The sequence below is a fragment of the Mesoplodon mirus genome, assembly GCF_964341445.2.
Source record: "Mesoplodon mirus genome assembly, chromosome: 3".
Taxonomy (NCBI): Eukaryota; Metazoa; Chordata; class Mammalia; order Artiodactyla; family Ziphiidae; genus Mesoplodon; species Mesoplodon mirus.
Window position 1 is genome coordinate 114,169,175 of NC_138978.1, and position 20,328 is coordinate 114,189,502.

The 20,328-nt window shown below is 40.2% G+C and overlaps 1 protein-coding gene across 2 annotated transcripts in view; it reads right to left on the reverse strand.

The window, feature by feature from the left end:
- Positions 1–1,460: 1,460 nt before the first annotated feature.
- RNF115 (ring finger protein 115) overlaps positions 1,461–20,328 on the reverse strand; it is a 59,571-nt gene continuing 40,703 nt past the window's right edge. For both annotated transcript variants that reach the window (XM_082613729.1, XM_082613730.1), the window contains 5 exons: positions 8,889–8,939; positions 7,640–7,712; positions 6,616–6,709; positions 3,998–4,113; positions 1,461–2,791 (listed from right to left, as the gene is read on the reverse strand). In XM_082613729.1, the coding sequence (XP_082469855.1) occupies positions 2,660–2,791; positions 3,998–4,113; positions 6,616–6,709; positions 7,640–7,712; positions 8,889–8,939 (466 nt within the window). In that variant the 3' untranslated portion in view covers positions 1,461–2,659. The remainder of the gene's footprint in view (positions 2,792–3,997; positions 4,114–6,615; positions 6,710–7,639; positions 7,713–8,888; positions 8,940–20,328) is intronic.

The window sequence follows — 20,328 nt, forward strand, 5'->3', positions numbered from 1 at the left end:
CCATTTAGTACAAATGTAAAGGCCTCAAGTCTAAGGGCCCAAGATTTGAAATGGCAACTTTTTTCTATTCTCTTTGATAATGAGGGAAAGCTGAATCATCTCTCCCTTGACTCCTAGTAAGGCTCCAGTTTCCTGAGTCTGTAAGCCTTCCAGCTGTAAAGGAATGAACACCTGAGAAGTCTGGGTTATGTAGTCCTCTGCCTTGGGAACTATATCAAACTGTGTTTGGCTCCATAATCATGTGAGCCAATTCCTTATAATAAATCTCTACACACACACACACACACCCTTACTGGTTCTGTTTCCTCTGGAGAACCCTAACACACACACACACACACACACACACACACACACACACACACACACACACACACACACACACACACACACACACACACACACACACACACACACACACACACACACACACACACACACACACACACACACACCCTTACTGGTTCTGTTTCTCTGGAGAACCCTAATATACACACACACACACACACACACACACCCTTACTGGTTCTGTTTCTCTGGAGAACCCTAATACACTACCTAAATTAACCTGGAAGTCTGAGATGCCTCCTATTCTAGGAAGAAACACTACAGATTCGTTAAGTAGGAGGGGTCTCAGAAACAGCAAACAGATTTATGCACTCTGTCTAAAAGAACAAAAAAAGTGAAGAAAATTTCAGATAACTTAGATTGATGCTATTTGTTCTTCCGTATATTGAAAAGTTAAATCCCAGTCCAGCACTTTGTTTGCATCCTTTTGTAAAGCTACTCAGATTCTTTCTAGTTCTCTAGTGTTAAGTAAAAATACACCTGCCTGTTCTGGCAACTCCAGACACTAACAAGCAGACAAAAACTTCCAGGCTGGCATCATTTTTCTGAGACAGCTAATATTGTTCCACTTGAAAACTACAATGTGCTCCAACTTCAGCCTAGCCCTTCTCCATCTAAGTAATGGCCATTAAATATTCACAATATACCTCCCATGTCCCCTCAGGCTTATCACCCCTCATCATTCAAAACCAGTGTGTATTTCTGGGCTACATTTCAATAGCCATAGTAAATAGTTCACATTCTCCAAAGAAACGATCTCTACAGAGGATAACATAAGGCATATGAGAAAACATCTTTTATTCTCTCTGGGCCCAACCTGAATCATACCTTATGGTCACAACTTTTAGAGGCAGGCTAGTAAATTAAACTCTCCCACTTTCTCTCTTCCCTCTCCTACTCCTCTGTCCTCTACTGAATTACAAAGATATCTCTAACCCCATCCCTCACCCCCAAAACCAGTGTACGACAGTCAACAAAAACCAAGGAAAGACTCCTAGCCAAGATAGACTCACCAAAGAGCAGCCTTCTTGTTCTGATCATTCCAAACTATGAAGGGCTGATATGACCATACCATTGTTGCCCCTCTGTCACCCTTTTTGGTGCACCAACAGTGGTTACATGTCCCCATCATTTATTTTTGAGACTTTGAAGTTCCAACAACATTCTTAATCTTCTTCATTTATTCAACTTTAAACACTTAAATGCGCCAAAGAGCATGTGCATGTGCATGGGACACTGTTAGGCTGAAAAAAGAAGGCCTACCTCTCCTAGGCCAAGTTGTTTGGGCATGATCACAATAATCAGTAAGACTCCAAGTACAGCCAGAACCAAGCAAACAGAAAGGTTTCAGAGATGATAAATGGGCTTAAAAAATTAAAATGGGACAACATAAAATCTCAATTCCTGAAGACCAGTGAATTACAAAAAACAATGACTTAGCTGTAGAAGCAGTGATAAAGTAATTCTATTTCTGTGAGGGAAATTATTTTAAGGTCCCCAGAATAAACAATGAGTTGGGGATCACTAAAACACCTTGGAACCAAAGATTTCAAACATCTGTCTTTCTGTACCTGTATGCTGCCCAACTCATTCCCAAAAAGGAACCAGAATCAGATTCCTCCCAACATAAGACTCCTAAGACATGTCAGGTTGGTTTCTGCAGAAGCTGAGTCTTGTGAAGTAGTCTTTAAAAATAAAAATGAGAAAACCAAAGAGTACAATGATAAGCCACTTTCTCCTTCCCACTGTAATTTTTCTTTGATTTGCTCTCTGAAAATTTAAGAAAAAAAAGAATCATTAGTGTCTCAGATTCTTGAATTAATCTGATCTCACTTCGTGGCTAATGTGGCCAAAAGTAGATGCTTTTGTACAATTAAAACAGAAGGACTTTATATCAGCAGGACTTTAGGGCTCTGGTTCCACTGTATTTAGTGTAAAGTACACTAATGATAGGGTGGAAGGTTGGAGAAAGAGGTTGAAACATCCATCACAAGGTAACATGACAGATAGCAGGACCCTAGCTAGACTTTAAGGAACTGATTCTATTCTGGCAGGGGAAACCCACATAATTAAGTTTCGCACTTACAAAATTATCACTCTGAATTCAAGAATGAGAGGCATTTGGTTGTAGATACCATCCCATCTGTAGATACTAACTTTAAATTTAGAGAAGAAAAACACTCAATGAATTAATATTATGGGTTGGGGTTTCTTAGGTGATTCCTAAATTCACCTATGATTTTTTTGTTTTGATACAATTAACAGCTGTGATAAGAGGTCTACCATAGCCCTGGCCCAGAGGTGGTCTTTAGTTTCAGAAAGTCCATCGGTCATGTAGCTGGCTGTCACTGCTAAATCTGTTGCTTGCAGAGGACCCAGAGGTCTGGGTTTGCTGAGTAGAGTCCTCACCATTTAAGCTCTTCCTACATACAGGACATGCGTCGTGCTGAAACAGAAAGATATCAGTCCACGTGAATAGCCTGACACGAAAGCTGGAAGAACTAAACACTTAAGAAACCCTGAGAGTTAGCAGGTAGAAAAACCAAAAGGGCATGAATTCTCACAGAATGCACGCTGGGCTCCACGTGTAACACCAGGACATCTCCCAAACAGAATTTCAACAGAACTGACAGAGAATTCTAGGCAGCAACTTAACAATAGCTAACACATATCACCAAGCAGAACTAACTAGAAACAGTGACCTGAGATGGTCTAGAGCAGGGATCAGCAAACTTTTCCTGTAAAGGAAAAGATAGTAAATACTTTAGTCGTTGCAGGCCACACCACCTATGTTGCAACTACTCAACTCTGCTGATGTAGCACAAAAGTAGCCATAGACAATTTGTAAACAAATGGGCATGGCTGTGTTGCAATAAAACTGCATTTACAGAAATAGGTGGCAGGCCACAGGGACCTGCAGGCTGTAGTCTGCTAACCCCTGGTCAGAGAAGTTCCAAACAGATTAATAATCTAAAACACAGAATGGTGCTACTAGGAGTTAGCCAGGGACTAAAATCTGATCTGCTTGGCTCTCTATTAACTGTTTGGTTTTTGTGTTTGTTTTTTAAAAATTTGTTATTGGAGTATAGTTGTTTTACAATGTTATGTTAGTTTCTATCGTACAGCAAAGTGAATCAGCTACACGTATACATATATCTCCTTTTTTGGATTTCCTTCACGTTTAGGTCACCGCAGAGCACCGAGGAGAGTTCCCTGTGCTATACAGTAGGTTCTCATTAGTTATCTATTTTATACATAGTATCAATAGTGTATATATGTCAATCCCAATCTACCAATTCATCCCACCCCTCCCTTTCCCCCTTGGTATCCTTACATTTGTTCTCTGCATCTGTGCCTCTATTTTTGCTTTGTAAATAAGATCGTCTATACCAATTTTTTCAGATTCCACATATATGTGTTAATACACGATATTTGTTTTTCTCTTTCTGACTTACTTCACTCTGTGTGACAGACTCTAGGTCCATCCACGTTTCTATAAATGACCCAATTTCGTTCCTTTTTATTGCTGAGTAATATTCCATTGTATATATGTACCAATTAACTGTTAACTACACCCTTACTGTGAACCATCCCCCCAAGAAGATATGACTGGCACAGTTGCCCATCACAGATGAGAGCTGTCTGTACTTACCAGTTCTAACCACGGCACAATACAACTGCTGTGAAAGAAGTGGTTGCAGGGTAACTGCCGGACTTCCTCCTCAACTGTGTAATCCTCTTTGCATACTGGACACTCTAAACCCTTATCTGTTGGAGGAGGAAACACCTTTTAAAATAAACAAGCAAAAAGAAGGAAGAAAAAAACTAGCCCAATGTCTTTAACAGCCAAAGGAATACACAAAGTAAAGACAAAGTGCACCCAAGGTGGAAGCAGAGAGGAAGCATGAATTTTATTTCAAATTGGGGATAGAGGTGGTAGTAGACAGGGTTATGAGAAGGAGGACTGATTAATGCGCCTGTTCCAATAAGGCCCAGACAGGAACTATATAAGGCCTACTTTTCAATGTAAAGAGTTGGAAGAACTGGGGCTTAGATTATCTTTTAAGTAAAACAGGAAAAACATCTTCCCAAGTGTGTGAAAGCCTTCTGGCAGTTTCTGCTTAGGAAACACTGGCAATCTGTCCACCACAACCAAAGGACTCATCTCGGCAATTTTGGCAGTTCCCATTCAGTGTCTCAAGCCACTTTTACCCTACTACTTTCTACATCGCACATCCTATTTCATCATGGTTACCCTAAAGCCTCTTTTACAAGTTGTTCATTAAAAGCTGTACCAAGAGATAGTGCTACAGAACTGCAAGCCCCAAGGGTAGCTCAGGCTCCAAGTCCAGAGACAGGAAGCCCTCTTCTCAGAGAAAATGGCTACAAACTGAATGGGGGATACCAGGCAGCAAATTCCAAGTTTCCCAAGTTTGGCTAGTAATACCAGCTAGTCTATCTCTCCAGTAGCTGGGCTATGTATGTTACATGCTCCACAGTACTCAAGGCATTTGGAGTAAAATACCACTTAACAGATTCACTCCTTCCTCTCTATTCCCACCACCTGAGCCCTAATTTTAGCTTCTACTTCTCATGCCTACTCTACTGTAACAGCCTCCCAGGTAGCATCCCCGACTCCAGGCCTTCCAGATATATCCTATATTTTGCTACCAGCTACTTTTCCCTAATATCAGCTTCATAGCAATTCCCAGCTCATCTTCACTTGGATTCTCAGCTGGCACCTCAAAATCAACAAATTCAAAATTAAAAACATCACATCACCTCCTTATCCAAACCAGGGCCGGCTCACAATTCCCCCATCCCTGATGTCAGCACCACCTCTGTGGTTATAGAGTTGCAAAATCTTAGAATCATCTCTCACCCTTTCCCCTCCTTTATCCCATTATGCAATCAGTGATGAACGCCTTTCTTCAAAATGATCTGAGTCTACCCTTTCCTTTCTGTTAGCATTGCCACCGTCACCTGAACCCCATCAGGATGCTGCAACACCCCCTTAAATCTCTGTTTCTGCTTCCTCCCTCTTTCAATCTATTTTTTTTTTAATGATTGCTTTTTAAATTTATTTATTTATCTACTTTTGGCTGTGTTGGGTCTTCGTTGCTGCACGTGGGCTTTCTCTAGTTGCATTGAGTGGGGGCTACTCTTTGCTGCGATTCATGGGCTTCTCATTGTGGTGGCTTCTACTGTTGCGGAGCACGGGCTCTAGGCACAGGCTTCAGTAGTTGCAGCATGCGGGCTCAGTAGTTGTGGCTCACGGACTCTAGAGTGCAGGCTCAGTAGTTGTGGCACACGGGCTTAGTTGTTCCACAGCATGTGGGATCTTCCCAGGCCAGGGCTCGAACCTGTGTCCCCTGCACTGGCAGGTGGATTCTTAACCGCTGCGCCACCAGGGAAGTCCCTTCCCATCTATTTTAGACACTACCCTCCAAACTAATCTTCCCTAATGACCACTTAAATTCCCTCATTCTTCCATTTGGGGACATACAAAACTTACCTACTACCTAAACTAACCAGCCCTAACTACTCTGCCAGTTTCAGGGTCCTCTACAACAAGGCCCCACCCTTCCTATCCAGTCATACCTCCCACTACTCCCCAAATCAGATTCTATTTCAGGTCTAATGAGGTTACACTCCTTATACCTGATCCAGACACCATGTCCATGCTGACATTCTTCATTGGTTCATACTTTTCCATATATAGAATAATCTCTCTAAGATGGCCCATCCTGTCTTTAAAATCTTCTGACTCTAAACTGGAATTTATGGGGAAAGAAACTCCCAGTCCAGAATAATGTCCCTTATCACTAAGTTCTTTTAGTGCTTATAGATAAAATAATGTCTATGTCTAATGTACCTGAGTATAGGGTAGATGTGAAACAAATGCCTAGCCTCCCATTTTTTCTCTTCCTTTTCTCCCAAAGTCAGTATCATCTGCTCAACCACTTTTTATACTATTGTCTAATCATTTGGTAAGTTTTGCTTCCCCTAGTAAGTTCTTTAAGAAATCAAGTCTTCTATACCTTTGTACCTCTTTATTTCCTGCATGGCATCTAAAAAACCAACATGGTAATTGCTCAGGAATTACCTGTTGACTAACCCTAATGAAGGCGCAGGTACCTTCCATATTTGGCACCCAGGTATAAATTTTAGGAGTGCTACAGCTCCACTTGAAGATCTTTAGTATAGGAAATGGCTCAGATTCTGAACAGAGATAATAAGATGACAAAATATGTATGAAAATGAACCTACCAACTTGTTCCTGAGTTACTGTCACTGTTGGAAGAGATGTGATCTTTTCCTTGTCAGCTGGGGGAGGCCCTGTGTTTTCCAGTTGTCCTAAAAGCTACAAAAAAAGAAAAAAGAAGAAGAAGAAGTGGTAGACATCTAACTATCCCTAGGGAGGGAGCTGTTCCAGCTGAGAACAGTGCAGATATTAAAAATGTTAGTTGCTCTTACTTCTGCAAGGCTATGAGAGGCTTGGGTTTGCCCTTTCCTGCTGCCAGAACACTCATAATTGCTTTACAATTTCAGAGTGACATTAGTATAAGCCCACAGACAGATCCATCATTGCAGGGCCCACCTCTGGGCATAAAGCAACTTCAGAGACAGCAAAAGGGCTGTGATGTCATGAATAAAACTACAGCTTAACAAAACTTAATACTTAACCAGTTCAAAAACTTCATTTTGCTGAAAGGAAAAAAAGGGTCAGAGTATGGAAAATAGCACAAGGTAAGCCAAGAAATAGGTAAATTACTGCCTACAAGAAGACCTGGATATAAACAACATGCTTTCTAGTCTCAGCAATCCACAAGGGAAATGAAAAACCAATTAAATTAAAATAAACATAAACAAGTGGAAGCAATTATACATGGCATGGGAATACCTCTTTCTCTGCTTCCTTCCCCTACTTTGTTCCATCTAGCAGAAATCCCTGCTTCAACATATGAGCAGACCCTTCTTTTTTGTGAAGTACCTGTTAATAGGATCCTCATAGGACTGAACAAGAGGACAAAAATATAAAATATTGTTTGTTATAGAAGTCTTTTCTTCCTTTGGAGTTGAAGCTATCTTCTAGAAAGTCCCTAGGATCAAGAAAGTATATGGATGCTAAACCCATAAACCATCTATCCCTTTAGTAAAATGGAAACCCACAAGCTCAAACTATTAGGGAAAGCAGAGTGACTGCCGTTTCAGAAAGTAGCAGAAGGAAAGCAGGAAGCCTGTGGAACCGTGAGACACACTGAACAGACACCCTCAAAAGGCAGCTCCTCACCTGAGTTACAATGGCATCAAGCCCTGTCTGACCCCAGGCATAGTCCCCAGGGTTGGAGTGCAGCATCCCGCTCCTATACATGAGATGAGACACAGAGCATTAGATGGAGTGACCAGGCTCCGCCTTACACCACAGAAAGATTGGCAGAGGAATCCTGTTCTCTCTCAGAGCTGGAAAGTCACCAGTTCTCTAGAATCAAGTGGCAAAGAATTTCTCAATAATTTCAAGGTCAAACAGATTATCCAGAGGCAGTCTCTCATTCTCTAGGAATTTTTGCTTAACTGTATACAACATAAAATGTGAAGCTACCTAAAATACCACATGAAAACCAGAGCAAAAAGAGTGACTCATTGCCTATTGGTTAAGAAAAGTTTGTCTTCTCTGTGCCCATTTAACTTAAACATAGATGGAGCTGCTTTTTAAGGAGAGTTTTCCCTTCGTGATCAGCAAGAATCGACAGCAGACTTCCCTCATTCTAAGACTCGGCCTGTGGTCCTGGACAATGAGGAGCTTTCATGTAGAGAAGCAGCCACAGCAGTGTCTCTGAATCACAACTTAGAGGAATCACAAAAGGGACTTGGCAGCACCTCTTTCTGGAGCTATCGGTGTACTAGCCTGGATGACAGATATCCAGACTCTTTGGCTGGAACACGTTTAAAGAAACTAGAGGCTGGAAAATAGGGTAACTGTGTGGAAGGACTGAGGTCCCTCTGAGCAAAGAAGCCTTCTGGGGCAGAGTCAGAAATGGCAAATAACTGTCCAGACAAGAGGAAATTCCATCTTTAACCCGTACCGTACGTGTCACTCTGATACTCTTATTTCTTCTGAAAAACCTTCTTACTTTAAAAAAAAAAGGAAGTTAAGCAGTATCTTTTCAATTTCAGAAATTCTTAAGGAATAAAATCTTCCCATATGATCTAGAGAAACACACAAATCAGATACCAAGCCTGATAGGGACCATTTCATTCCCCACCTCAACACAACTCTCACACCTGAATATGAATGGAATCAGACACACCCAGTACCCAGACATCCTGTGGGCCCAGGATAGCCCTCATGAGCCTGAATTATAAAGAATAAGTTCTGATTAAGTTTGGGCTCAGCAGACAATGGCAGTCTTTAACAGCCTGCCAATTACACCTATATACTCACCTATGCAGCTCTTTCTTTCTCACTATGGCACAGATACTACCATACCTAAAATGATGCTACTGCAGGAGAGTAAGACAGAAGGCAATTAATTACTTACCAAGAAAATGGGGATCCAGGAATGAATCCTGCAATGATCTGTTGTAGTACTCTGTTGAAGGAAAAAAATTAGATAAGACAACAGGCTAATGAAAGTACTCTATAGATATCCATGGCTGACTAATCACCAACTCCTTCCCCAAAACACAATGGCTTTTCACTGACTATTATACAATAGAGAGCACCAGAAATCAGTCCACTACATGGTAGAGTGCTACTTTGCTATTATGGCTGTCTTCCTGAACTCTGCTACTTTATGTATTAATAGATTTTTATGAATTAAGCTGGAAAGGAATCTGATTGTATGGTTAGTTTTCAAACTATGATTCTTGGATCCTTGGCAGCAAAATGAGAGACTGAAAGGGATGCTAAGCCAGGGAGATTCTGGACCCACCTCCCTACAACAAGGGTAGTTCCATTTTTGTGTGTTATGCACACTGTGCAAGATACTATTTAAAGGGTCCTTTTGTAAAAGTTCAACAATAGCTAACTATACTATGTGTTTGTTTTAAAATATGTTCAAAAGTTATTTTATACTCCCCCTTTGGGTGTAGGTTGGACTTAATGACTTACTTTTTTTTTTTTTCTGAGGTACAACTGACATATAACATTATATATATATATTTTTTTTTGCGGCATGCGGGCCTCTCACTGTTGTGGCCTCTCCTGTTGCGGAGCACAGGCTCCGGACGCGCAGGCTCAGCAGCCATGGCTCACGGGCCTAGCTGCTCCGTGGCATGTGGGATCTTCCCAGACTGGGGCACGAACCCGTGTCCCCTACATCGGCAGGTGGACTCTCAACCATACTGCGCCACCAGGGAAGCCCTACATGTTTTTTTTTTCAGGTGTACAACACAATGATTTGATGTTTGTATATAATGCAAAGGATCACCACAATAAGACTAATTAACATTCATTACCATACATAGTTCTAAAATTTTACTTTCTTGTGATGAGAACTTTTAAGATCTACTCTCTTAGCAACTTTCAAATATGCAATACAGTATTAAAATGATAATACTGTAATTAACTATAGTATCTTATTGTGGGTTTGATTTGCATTTCCCTGATGATACAGTCACCGTGTTATACATTATATCCCCATTATTTATTTTATAACTGAAAATTTGTCCCTTTTGACCCCTTTCACCCATTTCACCCATACCCCAACCCCTGCCTCTGGCAACTCACCAATCTATTCTCTATATCTGTGAACTCGGTTACTGAATTCTTTTTTTAGATTCCATGTATTAGATCATACAGTATTTGTCTTTCTCTTTGTCTCATCTATTTCACTTAGCATAATGCCCTCAAGGTCCATCCACGTTGTTGCAAATGGCAATATTTCATTCTTTTTCACGGCTGAATAACATTCCACTATATATATGTACCACAATTTCTTCATCCATTCATCCATCAGTGGACCCTTAGGTTGTTTCCATGTCTTGGCTATGGTAAACAATGCTGCAATGAACAGGGGGATGCATATATCTTTTCAAATTTGTGTTTTTGTTTTCTTCAGATGAACACCCAGAAGTGGAATTGCTGGATCATAAGGTAGTTCTATTTTTAATTTTTTGAGGAACCTCCATGTTGTTTTCCATAGTGGCTACACCAATTTACATTCCTACCAACAGTGTACAAGGGTTCATTCCCTTTTCTCCACATCCTCATCAACACTTGTTATTTCTTACCTTTTTGATAACAGCCATTCTAACAGGTATGAGGTGATATCTCATTGTGGTTTTGATTTATATTTCTCTGATGATTAGTGATGTTGAGCATTTTTTCATGTGCCTGTTGGCCAACTGTAGGTCTTCTTTGGAAAAATGTCTATTGAAGTCTTCTGCACATTTTAAAACTGGGTTGTTTGTTTTTGTTGTTGTTGAGTTGCATGAGTTCTTTGTATATTTTGGATATTAACCGCTTGTTGGATACATCATTTGCAAATATCTCCTCCCATTCAGTAGGTTTCCTTTTCATTTTGTTGATTTCCTTCGCCATGCAGAAGCTTTTTATAGTTTGATGTAGTCCCACTTGTTCATTTTTACTTTTGTTGCCTCTGTTTTTGGAGTCATCCAAAAAAATCATGACCAAGACTGACGTCTTAGAGTTTACTGCCTGTTTTCTTCTAGGGATTTTATGGTTTCAGGTCTTATGTTCAAGTCTTTAATCCATTCTGAGTTAATTTTTGTGTATAGTGTAAGACAGTGGTCCAGTTTCATTCTTTTACCTGTGGCTGTCCAGTTTTTCCAACACCGTTTATTAAAGAGACTGTCCTTTCTCACTGTATATTCTTGGCTCCTTTGTCATAAATTAATCGACCATATATGCAAAGGTTTATTTCTGGACCCTCTATTCTATTCCATTGATTTAGGTGTCTGTTTTTATGCCAGTACCATACTGTGACTTACTTCTTAACAATAGAATATGGTGGGATAACTGACTTCCAAGGCTAGTTCATAAAAGGCACTGTGGCTTCCTCCTTGCAGCCTCTCTTGGATTACTTTCTCTGGGACAGTGCCATATCAAGCAGTCCTGTGCAAAGGCCCACATGATAAAGAACTGAGGCCTCCTGACAAGAGCGAGAACAAACTTGCCAGACTTTGAGTAACTCCCAGTTGATTCTTCAGATAACTACAGCAATGGCCAATGTCTTGACTGTAAGCTCATGAGACCCTGGGCCAGAACCACCCAGCTAAGCTGCTCCCAGATTCCTGGCCCAGTGAACCTATGAGATAATAAATATCTGTTGTTTAAGCCTCTAAGCTCTGGGATAATTTGTTATACAGCAATAGATAACTAATACAGATTTTGATACCTAGAAGTGAGTACTGCTGTAACAAAAACCTAAAATGCGGGAGTAGCTTTGGAACTCAGCAGAGGGCAGAGTTGGAAGGACTTTGAGGAGAGTGTGAGTAAAAGTTTGAAGAGCCTTTAAGAAATTGTAGAAGCATGATGGCTTTTGAGGAAGTTATGGGTGAGTACTTAAGGGAAAGTGAGAAAAATGTTTTTGGAAATGGGAGGGAAAGGGATCCTTGTTATGTATGTAGTGGGAAAAGCTGTTGCCTGATATAACATGGAAAGTGGAAGCTGTGGCTCATGAATGGGGTGATAATGTAGCTAACAAGATTTCCAGACAGGGGTGTTGAAGGTTCCTTTTGACTTCTTCTTGCTGTATTAAAATGCAAGAGAAGAGGAATAAATTAAAGGAAGAATAGTTAAAAAGGAGTTAAGACTAGATAATTCTGAAAATTTCTGGCCTCTCCAGATGGCAAATGATACTAAAATTAAGAAATAGCTTAAAAAAAAAAGAAAGAAATGGTTTCTGAGCAAAGATCAAATCATGGGCATTGCCAAGAAAATGGTTAAAGAGGAAGCCAAGAGTGTGGCTATAAAAATTCTTTGTTAAGACCTCAGAAAGAGGAGCTTCCCTGGTGGTGCAGTCGTTGAGAATCCGCCTGCCAATGCAGGGGACACGGGTTCGAACCCTGGTCTGGGAAGATCCCACATGCTGCGGAGCAACTAAGCCCGTGTGCCACAACCACTGAGCCTGTGCTCTAGAGACCGCAAGCCACAACTACTGAGCCTGCATGCCACGACTACTGAAGCCCATGTGCCTAGAGCCTGTGCTCCACAACAAGAGAAGCCACCGCACTGAGAAGCCTGCACATGGCAACGAAGAGTAGCCCCCACTTGCCGCAACTAGAGAAAGCCCGTGCGCAGCAATGAAGACCCAATTCAGCCAAAAATAAATAAATTTTAAAAAAAAGACCTCAGAAAGTTCACATAGTGCCTAGAGAGCTATTCAATTAAACAACTGAGCTTCTAAGAAGCTTAAGTGTGTTGTATTAGTTTCCTAGGGCTGCCTTAACAAATTCCCACAAACTGGGTAGCTTAAAACAAGAGGAATTTATTCTCTCACAGTTTTGGAAGTCAGAAATCTGAAACTGAGATGCTATTAGGGTTAGTTCCTTCTGGAGTCTCTACGAGAGAATCTATTCCATGCCTCTCTCCCAGCTTCTGGTGGTTTCCAGCAATCCTTGCTGTTTCTTAGCTTGGAGACACATTATTCCAATCTCTGCCTCGGTCGTCATACGACTTTCTTCTCTGTGTCTTCTGTGTCCAAATTTCTCTCTTCTTATAAAAACACCATTGGATTAGGGCCCACTCTAACCCGATATGATCTCACCTTATTTTGATTACATGTATAAAGATCTTATTTCCAAATATGGTCACATTCACAGGTACTGGAAGTTATGACTTGAACATTTCTTTGGGGGTGGGGGGGATATAATTCTATCCCACTACAAGTATTGTCCTTCAGCAATCCCAGAAGAAGCCCAAGGTAAAAAAGAGATTATATAAAAAGATTTGTGGGTATAACTTTTGTTAATGGTATGAATCTCACTAATAGTAAAAAGAAACACTGCCAGCTTAAACTGAAAGGTACAGAGGCAGTACAAAATGAAAAGAGACCCTTTGGGCCCTCAAAATTCTACTGGCAAAAAGCAGGCTAAGAAAACTACGAAGTTGCAAATCTGGACTACTTTTTATGGAAAAGAATGACTCATAGGGTAGAATCAAGAGCCAGGAAGGAGGAAACAAGAGCTACAGAGAAGCATTCCTGGGTAGAAGTAGAACTAAGTCCTAATCAAGGAAGGTCCAACACTTATCCAGACAAACATTAAAATTGCTACGAATCAGTGACTTCTTTGTGCCTTTCATCTTCTCCCTTTTTAAACAGGAAGCTCTATACCTGTTTATTATACACCTGTCCCATCACTATATGTTGGGTATATATGAGGGGTAGAAAACTTGCCTCTTTGGTTTATAGATCAAAAGGAATTATGTCTGAGGAACTACATGCAAAGAGCCTCATCCACACTTGGACTTAAGTAAATGACAACCACCTGAATTTCAAGTTGATGCTGTACAGGGACAAGACTTTTGGTGGGTCTTGGGAGGAGGTGAATGTATTTTGCACATGGGAGAAATGTAAGTAATTTCTGGCCAAACGTTAAACTGTAGTAGTTTTCAAATATGTCCACAAATTCTTTAATAATCCTCCCCTTTAAGAGACAGAGCTTAATTCTCCTCCCCTTGAATGTGGACTGGACTTAGTGACTCACTTCTTATAGATAAAGTATGGCTGGAAGGACAGTGTTTGGCTTCCAAGATCAGGATATAAAAAGGCTTTACGGTTTTTCCCTTCTTCCTTTCTCTCTCTTGGATCACTTACTCTAGGGGAAGCCAGCTGCCAAGTCATGAAGACACCGAAGAAGTCCTATGGAGAAGTCCACACAGTGAGGAACTGAGGCGTCCTGCCAACAGCAATGTTAGTTGACCCATCTTGGAAGTGGATCTTCCAGCCCCAGTTTAGGGTTCAGCTGACTGCAGCTACAGCAGACATTTTGACTATAACCTCATGAAAACCTTTACTAAAAACACCTAGCTAAGCTGCTCCCAAATTCCTGACCCTCAGAAACTGTGAGATGATAAATGTCTGTTATTATAAGCTGCTAAATTCTGAGATAACCTGTTTACACAGCAATAAGTAACTAATACACCCTCCCTGCTTGCTAGTACAGACACACCTCAGAAATATCACAGGTTTGGTTCCAGACCACTGCAATAAACAAATTTTTTGGTTTCCCAGTGCATATAAAAGTTATGTTTACACTATACTGTAGTCTACTAAGTGTGCAATAGCATTATGTCTAAAACATTGTACATAACCTTAATTTAAAAATACTTTATTGCTAAAAATGCTAACCATCATCTGAACCTTCAGCAAGTTGTAGTAGTAACATCAAAGATCACTGAGCACAGCTCACCATAACAAATACAATAATGAAAAAGTTTAAAATATTACAAGAATTATGAAAATGTGACACAGAGACATGAAGTGAGCAAATGAAGTTGGAAAAATGGCACCGACAGACTTTCTAGACGCAGGGTTGCCACAAACCTTCAATTTGTAAAAAACGCACTATCTGCTAGGTGCAATAAAGTGAAGTGCAATAAAATGGGGTATGCTGTACAGCTGGCCCTCTGTATCCACCGGTTCTGCATCTACGAACTTAACCAACCAAGGATTGAAAATATCGGGGGGGGAAAAAACTCCAGAAAGTTCCAAAAAGCAGAACTTAAATTTGCCGTGCACCACCAACTATTTATATAGCATTTACACTGTATTTATAACTATTTACATAGCATTGTATTAAGTGTTACAAGTACTCTAAAGATGATTTAAAGTAGACAGGAGGATGTACATAGGTTATTTGCAAATACTACACCATTTTATATCAGGGGTGAGAATCCTCAGATTTTGGTATCCACGGTGGGGGGGGGGGTCCTGAAACCAATGCTCCCGATGGATACTGAGGGATGACTAATTAGAAGAACAGTTTATCACATGCTTGAACTAACCAATAAGTAAATGGTAATAATCAAGTTTGAGAGAGAGCCTAGTTCCCTGAAGTTCTAAAGCTGACCCTATACAAATACTTGGAATTGCCAGGGACACCTCAATGGATCAGCCGCTGATTTCCCCTTTATCGGCTGCTTACCCTCTGGAAGTGAGATGTTGGTTCCACCTCAGCAGTGACAGAGAGAACTGCTCAGGGTGACCCCAGTAAGTGTATGAGCTGTTGTTAGGAGATTATCTTCACTTGATATACACAGTATTTACACTGAATTTTTTTTTTAAACAAAAACTTTTTCTTGTTAAAGTACAAGGTAGCTAAAAGGCGTAGGGGAAGAGGTGTATGCATTTAATTTTAGCGACCCACAGAAGAGAAAAAGCAATCCACAGGGTCTGGAGGGGTATGCTAAGACCAGATAAGAGTATTCACGTAGTCTCCAAAGCTGGAATCTCTCTAGGTTTTCCTCCTAGCTCCCTTCTCAGACTCCTCTACTTATTCCTCCTATCTTCCAAATTTCTAATCAATGAGGGCCCAGAGCTCAATTCTCTGAGCTCTTCTATTTTCTATCTTGACTCTTTTGGCAATTTCATCCAGTTTTATAATTTTAAGTATCATAAAGAGGCAACAGCTTCCAGATTTTATCTCTAGCCAAGACCTCTGCCTACTCAACATCACCACTTGAATGTGTAATAAGCACCTCAACCTTGTTATGTCCAAAACTGAACTCTTAGATCTTCTCCCCCAAACCTGTTCCCCCTAGTATTCCACATTTCAGCTGATGGTGGCTCCATTTTTCTAGTTGCTCAGACCAAAAACCTTTTTGTCATCCTTAACTCTTCTTTCTGCTATACCTCATATCCAATCTGCCAGCAAATCCTATCATGCCCATTATCAAACTTTATCTAGAATCCAACCATTTTTTTGCACTAACCCTCATCCAAGCCACTAGTATCTCTAACTTAGATTAATGCAACAGCCTCTTAAATGGTTTCTCTGCTTCTGTCTTTGCCCCTGTGCCTCTTGTACACACACATACCCCTGGCCATTCTATTATCAACACAGCAGTTAGAATGATCATTTTAAGACATAAGTTAGACCATGTCATTCTTCTGCCCTAAACTTCCTACTGGATTTCCACTACACTCAGAATAAAAGCCTGTATAACAGGCGACCAGTCTCTACATGATCTCATACTCAGCTACCCAGCCCCAGCCCCAACAACTGCTCTGTGACCTCATCTCCTACTATTCCCCTCTCTTACTCTGCTCCACACTAGACTCTCCTTGTTGGCACATTCTTGGCTCATTCCCTCACTCCCTTTATGTCTATTCAAAAACCTTCTCAACAAGGCCTTTGTTGACTATACTCTTTGAAACATCACTTCTCCCACACTCCCTAACTCCCTTCCCTGCCTTTTTTTCCCCATAGCATTTACTACTGCTTAATGCTCTATCGATTTAATTTATTTTGCTTGTCTGTCATCCCCCATTACTACGTAAATTCCACAAGGGCAATCATTTTTTACTGTTTTGTTCACTACTGTATGCCCAACATCCTGAATAGCACCTGGCAGAGTAGTACACGAATGTTTATTGAATGACTTAAGAGACCCCAAGATGGGGCCCAATCAGATGGACACTGAAAGACATATACAATCTATTAAGATAAAAAAAGGAGATTATAAAATAGGTATAGGGCCTCCCTGGTGGCGCAGTGGTTGAGAGTCCGCCTGCCGATGCAGGGGATACGGGTTCGTGCCCCGGTCTGGGAGGATCCCATATGCCGCGGAGCGGCTGGGCCCGTGAGCCATGGCCGCTGGGCCTGCGCATCCGGAGCCTGTGCTCCGCAACGGGAGAGGCCACAACAGTGAGAGGCCCGCATACCGCAAAAAAAAAAAAAAAATAGGTATAGTATGATTCCATTTCAATTATATAGATGTAGATATCTCATATATATATGGGAAAAGGTCTACATAATTATGTATCAAGGTATAATAACTGTGGCTATTTCTGGGTAATGTTGTTTTTTTAATCCATGCCAAAACCCAAAACAAACCTATTACTTTTAAATAGCAACAAAAAAAGTTAACAACCGAAACGAAGTCATTTCTCAAAATCTGAGTTGTGATTAGTGGTCAGAAAATGTTAAGTCCCAGAACCTAGGGTTAACTTCAGGAAAACATATTCTTAAGGAAGGAAACCTTAAATGTTAAGAGTACCACACTGATGGGCTTCCGTGGTGGCACAGTAGTTGAGAGTCCACCTGGCGATGCAGGGGACATGGGTTCGTGCCCCGGTCCAGGAAGATCCCACATGCAGCAGAGCGGCTGGGCCCGTGAGCCATGGCCGCTGAGCCTGTGCGTCCGGAGCCTGTGCTCCACAATGGGAGAGGCCACAACAGTGAGAGGCCCGCGTACCGCAAAAAAAAAAAAAAAAAAAGGGTACCACACTGAAATAAAAGATAGGTTTTAATGTAATAAGTGCAAACTAAAGGGTGGTAATCTCTATGAAGCCAGGAAAGTATGAATGTATTAGTGTTGATCTAATACAAAGAAAAGGAACAAATGACAAACATAAATACTTTTCCATCCTAAAAATAAAATCGTTAAGATGAAATATGAGGACTTCCCTGGTGGTGCAGTGGTTAAGAATCCACCTGCCAATGCAGGGAACACGAGTTCGAGCCCTGGTCCAGGAAGCTAAGCCCATGTGCCACAACTACTGAGCTTGAGCTCTAGAGCCCATGAGCCACAACCATTGAGCCCACGTGCCACAACTACTGAAGCCCGCGCACCTAGAGCCCATGCTCCGCAACAAGACAAGCCACCACAATGAGAAGCCTGCGTACCACAACAAAGAGTAGCCCCTGCTCGCCACAACTAAAGAAAGCCTGCGCACAGCAATGAAGACCCAATGCAGCCAAAAATAAAATTAATTTTTTAAAAAAAGATGAAATATGAATAATTCCTTAGGCTTATCACAATCCAAATGAAATTTCTCCAAAAGACTATGTAATTTCCTTTGCTGACTCTATACACACCAAGCAACCATCTGATTGCTTTTGATTTCTTGATATCTAGGAAATTCAAAGACATTATTAAGCTAATAAGCAGAAATGAGTTTTCCAGTCACTGAAGTAGAATTCCCTGAGTTGTAAATTAATAAATTACTCTTCTGGCACAGGTCAGATAATTATTTAAGGTTAGATAAGATGACCTGATTACACCCAGATAAACTATCATTTGAAAGCTGCAAATTAGAGGACTTTAGGCACACTCAATAAATATTTGCAGAACGGATGAACAATTGAAGACTTACCCTTCCTTATATGAGCAAAAAAAGGCTTCACTCATGTCAATGAAAAAGCCAAAGAAAATACATCTCATTTCAGGAGAGCTCCTTAAATTGGTGTGAGGAGCACATTAATAATCCCACAAAGGCTAATCCCTGACATCTGATTTCTTAAATGACAAAGTACTCTGTCTACAGTAAAATGGGTGGAATGATCAGAAGCCTGAGATGTAGCCCATGGAAACCACTAGCTGAGAACCTGACGAGGAGGATAAAAAGTTATACTACTTCTCAAATCAACAGGACAAACTGTTATCAGGAAGAAGCCAAGCCAGAATTTAATCAATTAAAAAAACCGATAAAATACAAAATTGTAAAGTGTTTTCAAAACATTGGGTGACATTATAATGACAACTACTGTAAAGTAATAACAATCATGTAGAACAATCTGAGTAGACCTGCTAATCAGGCAGAGTAGTAATATGCCCCAAAGATGTGTTGCGTTCCATTTACACTTACGTGAAAGAAAAGAGAAAATAAACTGAATTTAAAACTTCCCAAGTTCTACTTACTGACACACTGGTATGTGTCCCTTGGAAGAAAAATTTCTGAGAAAGTTAGGAAAATGCTTAATTCTTTTTTTTTTTAATTGGGAAGACTATAAGATACTGTTAAATTTTTTTCAATTATTTTGAAACATTCATAATCCCACCAAATACAAATATCATCATTTTTGCCATATCCTGGCTCCAATATTTAACTGGCTTCATACCCTTAGGCAATTTACCTAACCTCTCTGTGCCTCAGTTTCTACTGTAGAATGGAGATATTCACAGTAACTTCTCCAGAGAGTTATAGTGAAGATTAAACAAATACCTGAAAAGCACTCAGACTAGTACCTGTCACAAACTCTTAGCTATTATAACTACTAATTCATATGTTCCATACATACCTCTTAGCAACAAAATTAAAATTAACCATTCATTCAACACAAATATATACAATGTCCACTATAAAACAGACACTACCTAGAAGCTGGGAATACAAAAATGAATGAAATTCCACCCTAGACCATTAACCCTAGAAGTAACTGAAAAGGTTGTAACAGATCTGGTCCCCCAAAAGATTCTAGGTCCAGATGAAATTAAAGGTAACTTTTACCAAACCTTTAAGGAATAGATAATTCCTTATTTAAACTATTCCCAAGCCTAAGAACAAAGCAAGATTTCCCAGTTCATTTTATCAAACTAATACAACCCTGATACCCAAACTTGATAAAGATAACACAAGAAAATTACCAGCTCCCTTATGAATCGATGCAAAAATCCTAAAAAAGATTAGGAAGAAATCAACTCCAATAGTGTATTAAAAGATTAACACTCCTTGACAAAGTAGTTTTTATTCGAAGCCTGTTGAATTCAAACTGTTGGTTCAACGTGAGAAAATCTATTAGTTAATAAAATGTATTAATTGTTTAAAGGAGAAAAACTATAAGGATCATTTTCATAGGACTGCAAAGGTCATTTGATAAAATCACTAGTCATCCTCAATTAAAAGCCCATAATAAATTAGGAATAAAATAAACCTTTCTTAATGTGATAGGAACCATATTAGGAACCAAAAGTGAATATGCTTAATAAAGAAACACTAATTCACTCTCATTTAAGTCAGGAAGAAGACAAAGATGGCTACACTTAGACAACTTTGTTCTGATAATATAGTC